The sequence below is a fragment of the Mauremys mutica genome, chromosome 2, assembly GCF_020497125.1.
Source record: "Mauremys mutica isolate MM-2020 ecotype Southern chromosome 2, ASM2049712v1, whole genome shotgun sequence".
In the NCBI taxonomy this organism is placed as follows: domain Eukaryota; kingdom Metazoa; phylum Chordata; order Testudines; family Geoemydidae; genus Mauremys; species Mauremys mutica.
This window is the reverse complement of record NC_059073.1, coordinates 78,822,245-78,836,487: the sequence shown is the minus strand read 5'-3', so window position 1 is coordinate 78,836,487 and position 14,243 is coordinate 78,822,245. Positions and strand designations below refer to the sequence as shown.

The 14,243-nt window shown below is 42.9% G+C and overlaps 1 protein-coding gene across 2 annotated transcripts in view; it reads right to left on the bottom strand.

The window, feature by feature from the left end:
• The window catches only part of LOC123364542 (opsin-5-like), a 75,693-nt gene that overhangs the window by 35,439 nt on the left and 26,011 nt on the right, over positions 1–14,243 (bottom strand). The window contains exon 2 of one of the 2 annotated variants that reach the window (XM_045006756.1): positions 6,172–6,259. In XM_045006756.1, coding sequence (XP_044862691.1) covers positions 6,172–6,259 — 88 coding nt within the window. Of the gene's footprint in view, positions 1–4,052; positions 4,174–6,171; positions 6,260–14,243 lie in introns of those variants that run through there. The other variant, XM_045006757.1, reaches the window with a different exon arrangement.

The window sequence follows — 14,243 nt, the reverse complement described above, 5'->3', positions numbered from 1 at the left end:
AAAGCAGCAATGGGAGGGGTTTACACCTCCTCCAGGGACTAACATTCTGGACTTTGTAAGCAACCTTCAAAACACCCTCCGAGACTCTTGGGCCCTTGCTCGAGAGAACTTAAGAGATGCTCAAGCGGAGCAAAAGGTCTGGTATGATCGACATGCCAAGGAGCGGTCCTTCAAGGTAGGAGACCAGGTCATGGTCTTTAAGGCGCAACAGGCCCATAAGATGGAGGCGTCCTGGGAAGGACCATACATGGTCCAGGAGCGCCTGGGAGCTGTTAACTACCTCATAACATTCCCTGATTCCTCTTTAAAGCCTAAAGTGTTTCATGTTAACTCTCTAAAGCCCTTTTATCCCAGAGAATTACAGGTCTGTCACTTTACAGTTCAGGAAGGAGATGACACCGAGTGGCCTGAAGGTGTCTACTACGAAGGTAAAAGAAATGGTGGTGTGGAAGAGGTGACCCTCTCCACAACCCTACAACGTCTACAGCAGCAACAGATCAAGGGACTGTGCACTGACTTCGACCCCTTGTTCTCAGCCATCCCAGGACGGACTGAGCAAACCTACCACTCCATTGACACAGGTAATGCTCACCCGATTAGAACACCACCCTACCGGGTGTCACCTCATGCCAAAGTTGCTATTAAACAGGAGATTGACAACATGTTGGAGATGGGTATCATCCGCCCTTCTACCAGTGCATGGGCATCTCCAGTGGTTCTGGTTCCCAAACCAGATGGGGAAATACGCTTTTGTGTGGACTACCGTAAGCTAAATGCTGTAACTCGTCCAGACAACTATCCGATGCCACGCACTGATGAGCTATTGGAAAAGTTGGGATGTGCCCAGTTCATCTCTACCATTGATTTAACCAAGGGATACTGGCAGGTACCACTAGATGAACCCGCCAGGGAAAAATCTGCCTTCATCACCCATGCAGGGGTGTATGAGTTTACTGTGCTTCCGTTCGGACTGCGGAATGCACCTGCCACCTTCCAAAGGCTGGTGGATGGTCTACTAGCAGGATTGGAAGACTGTGCAGTTGCATACCTCGATGATGTGGCCATTTTTTCTGATTCATGGCCCGAACACCTAGAACATTTGAAAATGGTTTTAGAGCGCATCAGGCAGGCAGGACTAACTGTTAAGGCCAAAAAGTGTCAAATAGGCCAAAACAGAGTGACTTACCTAGGACACCAGGTGGGTCAAGGAACCATCAACCCCCTACAGGCCAAGGTGGAGGCTATCCAACAGTGGCCTGTCCCAAGGTCAAAGAAACAGGTCCAATCCTTCTTAGGTTTGGCCGGATATTACAGGCGATTTGTACCACACTACAGCCAAATCGCTGCCCCACTAACTGATCTGACCAGGAAAACCCAGCCAAATGCAGTTAAGTGGACTGATGAGTGTCAGAAAGCCTTTACCCAGCTTAAGGCGATGCTCATGTCGGACCCTGTATTAAGGGCCCCAGACTTTGACAAACCCTTCCTAGTTACCACCGATGCATCTGAACGTGGGGTAGGAGCGGTACTAATGCAGGAAGGACCGGATCACAACTTCCATCCTGTCGTGTTTCTCAGCAAGAAACTGTCTGAGAGGGAAAGCCACTGGTCCATCAGTGAAAAAGAATGTTACGCCATTGTGTATGCCCTGGAAAAGCTACGCCCATACGTTTGGGGCCGGCAGTTCCAGCTACAAACTGACCATGCTGCGCTAAAGTGGCTTCACACCAACAAGGGAAACAACAAGAAACTTCTCCGCTGGAGCTTAGCTCTCCAAGACTTTGACTTTGACATTCAACACATTTCAGGAGCTTCCAACAAAGTTGCTGATGCACTCTCTCGTGAAAGTTTCCCAGAATCAAGTGGCTAAAAACTGTTCTTAATATGTTTTCATGCTTAGTAGTCGATGTAATAGTGCATGTGTTTTATTACTCTGGTTGTTTTACAGTTCTAGGAGGAAATCGCCGCCAGTGGATCCCACTGTGACGATTTGGGGGGCGTGTCATGAATAGTTAGTAAAGGGTTAAAGCATAGTACCTGGTGGGCATCTGACCTGAGGACCAATCAGGGAAGAGAATTTGAAACTCCTAGGAGGGAACTTTTCCCTCTGTTTGGGGGGGTCTTTGTCTTTGGCCATTTGGAGTTCAAGAGACCAGACGAGTTAATCAAGTCCCTACAAGTTCCACCTTTCTGAACTAATTTCTTCTAGTCAAGATAGTGAGTATTAGAAAGATACTTTGTGTCCTTATCTAATAATCCTATGTTTGCAATTCTGTGTGTTTGTTATTGATTATTCTTAATTCTGCTTGTACTGGTTGTACTGAGAAAGAGAGAGGATTCTCTCCAGAACTTAGCAAGGTTATACCCTATGAGTGCCCAGCTTGGATTCATAGAGATTCTGTATTTTCTTTTGTTCTCTTAATAAATTCTTTCTTTTCTTTGGACTTGGTTAATTCCTTCCCTTGGGGAAATTCAGGGGAAGGGGAGGGGGAAGTGGGCTGCTTCCCTGTGTGTAGAGATTCAAGGCGTTTGAATCCAGGCAACTCTGTCTCCAGAGCAGGCTGGAGAGAGGGAAGAGGGGGGGAGGTTCCTCCTCTGTGAATTGATCTGTGTTCCCAAGGGGGGAAACAGGGGTGTCCCGGCCCACGGAATTGACCGGGTGGTGGCAGCCGAAGGGGAGACCTACCCTAGGATTTTGGGGTGGGGGGAAGACATGCGGGTCCTCACTTTGACACCGCCCAGTTTCAAGTGAGGGTAGACTCTGACAAAGACTCATTTGCGATAATGATTAAGGATACAAAGTGAATCATGGAGAAATGAACTTAAATGATATCTCTATTATTGCCAGATTAAAAAGATCATTTTCTTAGGATTTGATATAATTCTCGTAGACGATATACTATTTCCAACATTCCAACAGGAATAACAGGGAAAGAATATTAATTTGCTCTCTAGCTCTGAATGAGTAGGATAAAACCTTGTTCTTATAGTTGTGGAGAAAAGTATGGCTTAACTAGTAGTATGCTGATTTCTAGGTTAGAAAGTCATGTATTCAAATCCTAATACCAGAACCCAGTATTGACCTTTCAGCACAGCAGTAAGAGGCTTTACTTCACTTAATATACCCTTATATTTACCAATCCAGTAGATTTTTATTTCCACCACCCCCATCCTCTCAGTAGTTTTTCAAATGTTCCCCACAAATGATCTTGCTTTCACTTGATATTGATCATGCTAGCTGGATTCATTATTATTTTGATTAACAAGGAATTGTAATAAGCAGTAACAAACTGTTTTCTACCGTATTAAACCTATCCCAGGTGTCTGAGGGTGGGGACTTTCTTGAAAAGGAAGAGAAGAGGGATTAAACTTCCCCAGATCCAGTCCAATTGTAATAATATCACAGCTTGTCAAAACTTTTTTCCATACAAATGGCCTTTTTTCTAAACTGAAAACTTTTCAAAAACTGCTTTAAACATTTTCCTTATTTTTCACCAAACCCAAAAATTTTACAATTTTGAAATGTCGGATTTCCCACATGCACCCACCTGCTTCCCCCACACACACTGAAAGCACGGAATGAACAATATCCTGATTTGCTTAATACATATTGACTTTTTTCCATTTAAAAAGAAAGTTCCTTTTGCCATATGAAAAAGTGAAGAAAAAACTGGGTATTGTTCATTTAGTGACAAAAGGGGGACCTAACATTCAAAATATCAACATTTTAAAATATATTTTACCAAAAATTTTGATTTGAACTTTATAGAATGGGAACACCTTTGAAATGATAAGCTTTTTGTGAAATAGTTTTTCCATTTTTCCACCAGTTCTACCAAATATTTCATGACATAATCTCTACAGGAGACATGATCTGAGAGTATGAGATCACATGTGGCCATTGAAGGCATGGGAACTTAACCATTAGAATTACTTTCACTTATCAAAACGGATTGCAACTAGCATATGAAAATTCCATCCACGTTAGTAATACTTGAATGTTCTCAGTAGCCGGTCTACGATCATCACTTGGCTCCATAACAACAACTCACCTTTTCTGTTTGCTTTCAAGGTCCCACAGCACCCAGCCCTGTTTGGATTACCAGCTCAAGCTCTGATATGATATCCCAGCATGCACCATGTGGATGTCACAGCTGCTTTAGGATTCTGCTGGGAGCATGAATATTGGGGAAGGTCAGCTTTGTTGTTAGTGTTTTAGTTATTAAATTGTGGAGGGAGAGGGGAATTAATAAATTACAAAATTATATCTAACATAAAAGTTGCACAGTACTTCTTTTAAAAGCAACTTACCTGACCCCCTGCCCAAAAGGCCGGCTCCTTTCTCTTTCAAGGTCCTGCAGCAGCTGTGACACCACTAACATAGTGCATGCTGTAAAGTCACACTGAAGCGAGCCAGTGATCTGAGCAGGGTTGGCTATCATGGGATCTGAAAGGGAAAATAAAAGAAGTTAGCAGGCAACACACCTTGCTGAATGCCTTTTTAGCAAAAGGTGGGAAAGGGGGGGCATAACATATACTGCTGTAGTAGATGGAATTTTCACAATTTCATGTGCAGTTCACTTTCCAGCAAGAGCAAGTTTGCACCTTGCTTTGTTGATGATGATCTGCATGCAGAACATCGGAAACAGAATGAAAGCATCCCCAGAAAATTCTAGTTTTCACCTGCAATGAGCAAACAGCAAGACTCATATATTTGTTTCTAATCAGAAAGTACTTTATAATATATATACCAGTTCGTGCAAAGCTACAGAAAGAGTTAGATTTCCAATTACATTCCAATGGCCAGTCATGCCACAATTCTCCTCTCGGATTCTTTATTTGCTTTTCCAGCCATGAAGCAGGACTGATGTACTATACCGGTGCTCCTTGTCTTGGGGGTGATGTTGTTTAGAAGGAGATGTTCTTTACAGACAACCCTCAGTTTCTGCATTTGAAACACTTGACTTGGTTCACAGAAAGCAGAGACTAGAGATCAAATTCTCCCATATGGATTTGCATCACACAGCTCAAAAGCCAACATCCATCGCTGGGAAGACCATACTAGCATAAAGGAGGTCCTCCAGTGGTATACAATGAATGTAGAGATGTCTACATAATTCCCTGCTGACAATGTAGCAGGGAAAAGGAGAAAGGGATCCTTCTACATCATCCTTCCACTGCATGCATCCGATGATGTGGGTTTTAGCCCACGAAAGCTTATGCTCAAATAAATTTGTTAGTCTCTAAAGTGCCATAAGTACTCCTCATTCTTTCTACATCATACTAATCCCTGGCTGTCAGTAGTCATAAATTAAAGCAGTTACCAGGTAGACTGGCCCAGCATACAATATGAGCAGCATCAGGTATTGAAAGAGTGATTTTAAGGCACTTTTTCCCCTATCTCCATGCAATTTGTGCTGTATGCAGTTCAGCTACCGCCAAGGATCTGGCTTTTTCTCAGCTAAAATATGCATTTTGTTTCTTACCCATAAAGAATTCATAAGACCATATTCACCAATGGTATAACTGGGGTCAAATCTAGTGAAGTCAATGACTGAGGATTTTAGATGCAGAGAAATTCAGTGTTACAGTTCCAGGAGTAACTTGGCTTCATTGCTCATGTTTAAGGCTCTAAACTTGCATCTGGATCTACTTTCATGGGCCACTGTGCCCATGAGGAGTCTCACTGACGTTCCTGGGACTCCTCATGCATACAGGGGTTTGCACTACTAGATTTTGATGCTGGATTGGGATTTAAGGATTCAATGTTAATACCATAACCAGAAATACAAAATAGTGCTAACCAGAACCTCAGCTGGTATAAGTTGGACCAACCACACAATATTTTGCAGTAAATCATTCTTAAAAATATTTAATGGCTTCCAAAGTTAACACTGTTATTATTGTCAAACTATTAGAGTAGATTAAAATTGAATAGGTATTTTATTTTTGATGAAAAATATGTCACTAATTAGTGTTATCGAAGTTGTAATCAGGGGTCAATCTATTCTTTTATTTTATTGTTATTAAAATTTTGAAGTAATCCGTGTCAGTAATTAACTCCATTTCCAGACCCTCTACATTCTCATCAAACCTTTGGAATGTGAAATAATAATCATGAAACAACTCAGGAAAAGCTCCAAAACATACTTACCATGAAAGCATACTTACCAAACACTGTATAAATCATTCCAATAATAATATCTGCCCCTTCTGTTATTTTGGACTGGAATGTTGCATTAACAAGATAGGAACCCATCTGAAAAACAAGAAAATGGGAATTCAGCATCTGAGAATCTCTCTGTTGGCTTTCTGCGAGACTAGCAATAAGCTATTTGTTGGGGGGACTTGGTTTGATTTTTCCAGAGTTTGCAATGACAAGTTTGAAGATCAGAGATGTTGCATGGGGTTGTTGCTGAGGAAGGGCACCCTTGAGTGGTGTCCCTTTGACTCATTAGAACACGAATTCATCAAGATTTTCCAAGAAACGTTTTGTGATTCTGTATGCCTCAATTTTTGGATGCTCAACTTGAGACACATTAAAAGGGGGCTGAATTTCACAGAGTGACTGTTCAGCACTTTCCAAAGATAGGAGGCATGAAGGGCCAAGAACCATGGAAGAAAATCTAAAATTCAACGGGAGCTGAATCAGACCCTAAGTGAGCCTAAGAAAATATAGAGGTCTAATATAGGTATAATTTACACTTCTCCCCCACCTCTTCAACATGTGTGGTACATCAAATTCTTCAGCAAATGATATTCAACAATAAATCAGAGAAAATAGTGAACTGCTTGCAGCGCGCAAGAAGAATTTGGAATCATGTTCCAATGGGTGAACTTGAGCCACTTGTATCTTGCCAGGGGTTCTCTAGCTACTACGTTAGGAACTATGGAGCACTTCTGCCCTTGCCCCGAATCAGGCTAGCTTAGCTAGCAGTGCATCCACTAGTGTTTTCCCATCTCCCACTGTCCTACTGAGAATGCATCTTGCCCTCAAGAACAACTTTATAGCTAGGCTTGGCAGAATTTTATTTTTTTATATAATTTCAATGGATAATATCAGTTTATTTTAACCATTTTTTCCAATTTTATTGATGTAAAATTTTATGACTGTGGGAAATTATTGGGGGCGGGAGTCAGACCATTGTTTAAAGACATTGAGATGCAAAAGGAGAAAGCATTATAACCATTAAACTACAAATTGTCAACATCACATGTCAGATATATACTACGTAAATATCCTTAAATCAAACTCTAGTAAGTGTTCCAAAAGTAGTTTTCTTACTTTGTCTATCTGTAAATTTCTATCATCATCAATAGAAATATTACCAATAAAAATCTAATCCTTCCAAATCTATTTATCGCATGTGAGGACAGAAGCCCACAACGAAAAAGCCCTAGAAGGGCATGCTAGAGCCAGCAATCACTGAATGCTGACAGGAAGCCTGGGGAGGAGGTCACCAAGGGACACATCTTCAAAGGTATTTAGGCTCTCAACTTCCATTGGTCTCAGTGCAGCTGGAGAAATTGCTGAGCCTTCCTTGGCCTTCAGTGGGGAGAGGAGTGGCTGAAGGCTACAGGGCCCTTGGGGCAAATGAGCTGCAGTTCATTGAACATAAAGAGATGCTTCACTGCCAAATGCAATCTGTTATGAATTAAACTGCAGGTAGGGTGACCAGATGTCCCAATTTTATAGGGTCAGTCCCAATATTTGAGGCTTTTTCTAATATAGGCTCCTATTACCCCCCACCCTCTGTCCCGATTTTTCGCACTTGCTATCTGGTCACCCTAACTGCAGGATCTACACATCTCTAAGTGATACTATATAGACCTGTAAGAAATAGACTATTGAGGACTTAAGAAAGTCATGTCCCTTCCTATTTTCATGGCCTATAGAGGCTACTGCAATGTGGATGATGGGGCTGGTAGGTTTAGCTGGAGCTTTTCCTCAGTAGATGAGACAAATTACAGTTGCTATACAAATAGACTGACAAAAGTAAAGCAACATTCCCTAAGCCTGGCCATGAGTCATTGCCATAGGTAATGGCAGATATAATTGCTACTGGCAGCCTTTTCCCCTTCTCAAGTTTCTCTGATTGTGCTTCTTGATAAAAAAATAAAGGTTCATTGCTCTCCCTGTTCCGTAACTGTCATATGATTAAGTGCCCTAAGGGCAATTTCACCCCACATCCCTTAGCATAATAGCAGGAAATGATGTAGTTCATGCAATTTTGCACATTTGATCTTAGTGCAGCATGTGAAATGTCAAAAAAAAAAATAAAGTACACACATCATCTTAACAAATGGTCTAAGCAGGGTCTGTACTTGACATTCTGGATCTCAGCCAACCACTGTATACACGCATTTAGTAATAAGGTTACAGACTGCTTCACTCCTGCAATGCTGTAGATAGAGGTAATCTGCATTCAGTTGGTCTGTCTTCACTTCAGCTTTTCTTAACTGAATTTGAATGAAGTGTATTCTTAAGTTTCACTCTCACTATTCCATGGATTCTTTTTAACCAAACTGTTAGATCCTCAGCTGGTACAAACAAGTGTAGTTTCACTAAAAATCAATGGAGTTACACTAATTCAGACCACCTAAGGGTCTGGATCTTTACTTCCAATGGCAATCATGCCTCTTAGTTGTCTTTATTAGCAAATGCATTGACTGGTAGGAATGTTCTCTGAAACAGAATTAAGTCAACAGAAAGTGAAATTTGAATTTTATTCAGTTTATTTTTAATAAATCACTCATTAACCATCAACTGCAGCAGTGACTATTCACAGCAGAAGCCTGATTCTAAGATTTACTAGTGTCCATTTATTTCAGATATGGAACCTTGCCACAGTTGTTTGTTTTGTCATATCAAAATTATATTGCTGTAGTGCGCTGGGGTATATCTGAAGATTAGCCAGAAGATGACGCTAGAACAGAATGTGCCACCACTCTATTAGACACAATCTCTCACTGGAATCCTTAATGTCAATGCTCTATGATCCACTGTCCATTATCTTCCAGATGGAATTCAAGATATTGGTTTTAAACTATAAATCCCTAGGTGTTCTAGGATTTGGTTATTTGAGAAGCCACCTCCCTCTCTGTGCAATAACTGTGCAGCAACAACCAATGGAAATGCTGAAGCTAGAGTTCATCCCTTCCTTGGTTTTAGATGAGATAGGGCAGCTGGCAGGGCATTTTACAGGAGTAGTCTGCGACTCAGGAATTCACTTCCCCTATCAATCTGCCTGCACCTAATTAGCCTTTCAGATACACTGTAAGACCCATCTTTTTTGTCCTCTCAGACATTTACAGAAAAATCACAGACACTTCTATTATAATGTAACCCTTCTGCCTCTCTTAGTTAGCAGCAACAAAGGCCGGGTTCAGTATCTAGGGGTTCCGTTTCAATAACGCAATGCAAAACCGGCTCGAGCCCCCACCCAGTGACCTGGGACAATTACATACCACACCCCCCCCCCCGAGGAGGCAATGCTTCCCCTCTCGCAAGCACAGAGTCTGAGCGTAGCAAAATCCTTTTAATAAAGGAGGGAAACAATGTGGCATCATATTGGGGAAACACCACAAACAGGATTCATAACGTAAACCATGAGCAAAAGACCCACCCTGTAAGTTTGGCAATGTCCTTTTCCCCTCAGGGTCTTAAGTCCAATCACCTCAAAGTCCAACACCCAAAAGTCTCTGTCCCTGGTCAGTGCCGCCCCAGAGTTCAAAAGTTTATCTGCAGAGTTTTACCCCCCCAGCCTGGGTGGAAATGGGGTGGGGTTACACAGGGTGTTAAGGGGTACCTTACGTGGGCCAGGGCCGACTGCCCCACCTCTCCGTGGAGTTTTGCTGCAGCCTTCACCACGACTGGCTCCACTCCACCAGCTGCGCCGCTCCTCCAGCCGACCCATGAGCTGCTCCAGCTGTCCCCGCAAACCACTAAAACACAGCTACTTTTTTCTATCTTTTTTATCCTCCTTTGCCTCCTGCACCTCAGATTATACTTTTATTTTGTAAGATAGAATGGAAAACTGATCACTCCAGTAAATTTGATCAGTTATCAGTTTTAAGCCTGCTTTACAAACTTTGCATGCTTGTCCAATGTAGGGCAAGGAAATGCTAAAATAATTATTTGACCTTTAAAATCATCTACGGCAGTGGTGGACAACCTGCGGCCCATCAGGGTAATCTGCTGGCGGGCCGCGAGACAGTTTGTTTACATTGACCATCCGCAGGTACGGCCGCCCGCAGCTCCCAGTGGCCGCGGTTTGCCATTCCCGGCCAATGGGAGCCCCAGGAAGCGGCGCAGGCCGCAGGGACGTGCTGCTCCATTTGCCTCCCCCAGTTGGCGGCCCTGGGGTGGGGCAAAAGGGGTAGCGACATTAAAGCACTGCCAGTACCGGCAGCCACTTCTTACCAGTACGCTGACCCGGCCCACTTTCACCTCTGCCTTCAGGAGCAACTGTAGTCGCCTAAACCACACCTCATCACTACACTGCTATTTATACCTGTGCTGGGGGAGGGGCTACAGGGGTGTGTACTCTATATGCCACCAAAACAAGAGCGCAGTGTAGATGCACCCTACCTGAATGCAATTTACCAGGTTGTTTGACAGCATATTGCACTGCACTGGGATGGAGCCAGGACTTCTCTCTCTGTCACCTTGAAACTTACATATTCTACTTGCACTATAAACAACTACCAACATTTCTGAGAGTCACCAAGTAAACTCAGCCTTCAGACTTTATCTGGAATTCGGAGCTTTGTTTGTTTTATGACTTATCTATCCTGGGCCTAATTTTTCTGTAGCTCTGCATCTGGAAGATGATCAGGCTTCTAGATGATGTATAATGTATGGGGGAAATGAGGGAAAACAGTTTAAGAGTGCTGGTTCCTCATGGAACACAATCAGCATTTCAAACTAAATGTGACAAAGTGGGAATTTTTTTTTATATTTTTATGAAGCCTGTGTGGGTCTCAGTTTCCTCTGTGTGCTGCACTGTTACCTAGGAAGTAGAAAAGGGCAGTTTGCTCTCAGGGCAGGCAAAGAGACATAGATATGGGTATCACCTCAGTGTCTGGGTATTACATCCCATATCAATGAGAATATAATGGCAGATCCAATTGCCCAGATATTGATACCTAACAACTAGTGACCCAGACACTTCCCCACCTCTCAAAGAGGGTCTAAGCAGCATTTCCCCAACTCAGGGGCAAAAGGACTAGAGAAGTGTGAGGTGGGGGATAAGTGTTGACTGCTGGAGGCAATTGAGAGCTCTGACCTGGGATTCAGACCAATGAGGTCAGACAGATGGAGAGACAGACCTTGAACAATGGGTTCACTACAGCTTGTTCGGGCACTGGGCTACCCAGAATGGACTATGCTTTAACCTTCATTCCTCTATGCTACCCTGAGAATTCCCTGTGCTATGGTCCAGATGACTACTAATCATTCCTGTTTTCACAACACTGTGCGAGTGTCACCGCAAATGCTTGGCAAGGTGTATTAGAGCGTGACTGTCCATCGAGGGTCCGTCTCAGACTCACTGAACGGAGCTCACATTATGAAGAAGGAGTGCTGCCCGTCCAGAGGTCCAGTCTAAGGAGGCAGTGAAGCACGTAGCTTACCCTGGAGGAAGCTGAGACCACTTAGGGGTCTGGCACTCTTGAAGGGGTTCCTGCTACAGACTGTTCCAAAACTAGGGCTGTAGCACCAAACCTGTGGATCCATGACACCAAGGACAGTTTTGTTGTCCTTTTTCATGCATATGCAAGGCGTACACAAAAGGGAGTGCTACGATCTTACATTACTAACTGAAGTTTTCACAGTGGTTGAACTTTTTGGACACCCCTCCCTCCCGCCACACACACACACACACAGTGTTCAAAAGGGTGTAATTTCTAAGCCCTCTGTATCCCTACTGTTTGAAGTTGTTGTGGTACAGGAGCCGGCATTTTAGTTTGATCCCTCTTTCAAACAGACGTCTGATTCTCTGTGCTCTGTATTACAGGTGTTCACATATTACCATCTGAAGTAAAGAATCCTGTGTCCTCAAAGAACTGAATCTGAGTTTGAAGTGTGCCACATTTGCTGAGCCACCCAGAAGGGTTTGCGAGCTGCAGGTCCCTGAGGCTGGAAAACAACCCTTCCAGACAGCAGAGTCTAGAAAGTAATACAGCTAACAGCTGCAGTGCTGAGCGGTGCAGATGGATACACTGAGCACAGGACACAAAGATGGTTGATGCTGTGCTGGAAGAATCTACGCATACAGCTAGAGAAGCAGTTTTTCCAGATACAGAGAAAAGATCTCATTATTTGTTCTCAAATATTTCAGGAAATAAGCAAAGCAGATTATAGGAAAGACCTGGTCAATACTTCAGGCACATTAGTCAGTACTTATACAGTGAGGCTGTTGCCAGTTCGGAAGATCAGGGCATGTCTGTGTTGCTAGACCAAAAGGACAGGATATGGCAAATAGCCAATCCACCTCTAATGAAGGACACAAAAGAGAATGCAATCCCAATGAGAGAAACAACAGTGATATGAGCTCTGCAGTGGGTACACCTGATAAGGAAGGATTTCAAAGTGACAGAACATATTGGAGGTTTGAATGGGAAGGATGGACTGCATTTTTCTAGTCTGGTCCATAAGATAGAAACAGGACTACAAAGGAGCTATTCAGAACCAGAAGTAATAGAGGCAGTGGGTAAGCAATTTGCCCTGGAACAAGTCTTTGGAGCTACTTGGAAGGAAATAGTACTGTGACTAGGGGCCTATCAAATTCCTGATCCATTTTGGTCAATTGATGTTCTTTATCTCAAAAATCACTACTCACAGTCAAGTTGGTAGTACCTGAAAGGTACCAAAGACAAGTTCCTATGCAGAGTAACAGAAAAACATGGGTCACCTACATGCTGAGTTATTAACATTGCTAGAGACCATTTTTATTGGCCTCATATGAAGGAGGATATTGAGCACTATGTAACTCAGGTCTGTCAGTGCCTGAAACAGAGGAGACTGAGCCAATATACCAAAGCTCTTTTACATCCTATTAGTAACACAGAACCATTTGAACTAGTCTCAACTGACTTTCTTCATTTTGAGAAAAGCAGCGGGTATGAGTATATCCTGGTCATTACGAACCACTTTACCAGGTTTGCACAGACTTATAGAACCATAGGACTGGAAGGGACCTCAAGAGGTCATCTAGTCCAGTCCCCTGCACTCATGGCAGAACTAAGTATTATCAAGACCATCCCTGACAGATGTTTGTCTAACCTGCTCTTAAAAATGTCCAATGATAGAGATTCCACAACCTCCATAGGCAATGTATTCCAGTACTTAACCACCCTGACAGTTAGGAATTTTTTCTTAATGTCCAACCTAAACCTCCCTTGCTGCAATTTAAGCCCATTGCTTCTTGTCCTATCCTCACAGGTTAAAAACAACAATTTTTCTCCCTCCTCCTTGTAACAAGCTTTTAGGTACTTGAAAACTGTTATGTGTCCTCTCAGCCTTCTCTTCTCCAGACTAAACAAACCCAATTTTTTCAGTCTTACCTCATAGATCATGTGTTCCAGACATGTAATCATTTTTGTTGCTCTTCTCTGGACTTTCTCCAATTTGTCCACATCTTTCTTGAAATGTGGCCCCCAGACCTGAACACAATACTCCAGTTGAGGCCTAATCAGCGTGGAGTAGAGCGGAAGAATTACTTCTCATGTCTTGCTTACAACACTCCTGCTAATACATCCCAAAATGATGTTCACTTTTTTTTGCAACAGTATGACATTGTTGACTCATATTTAGCTTGTGGTCCACTATGATCCCCAGATCCCTTTCCGCAGTACTCCTTCCTAGGCAGTCATTTCCCATTTTGTATGTGTGCAACTGATTGTTCCTTCCTAAATGGAGCACTTTGCATTTGTCCTTATTGAATTTCATCCTATTTACTTCAGACCATTTCTCCAGTTTGTCCAGATTATTTTGAATTATAATCCTATCCTCCAAAGCACTTACAACCCCTCCCAGCTTGGTATCATCAGCAAACTTTATAAGTGTACTCTCTATGCCCTGGTCTACACTACGAGGTTAGGTCAAATTTAGCCATGTTAGGTTGATTTTATAAGCAATCCGTCTACACAACCAACACCGTTCCATCGTCCTAAAGGCCTCTTAAAATCAACTGCTATACTCCTCCCAGGCAAGGGGATTAGCGCTAAAATCTACCTTGCTG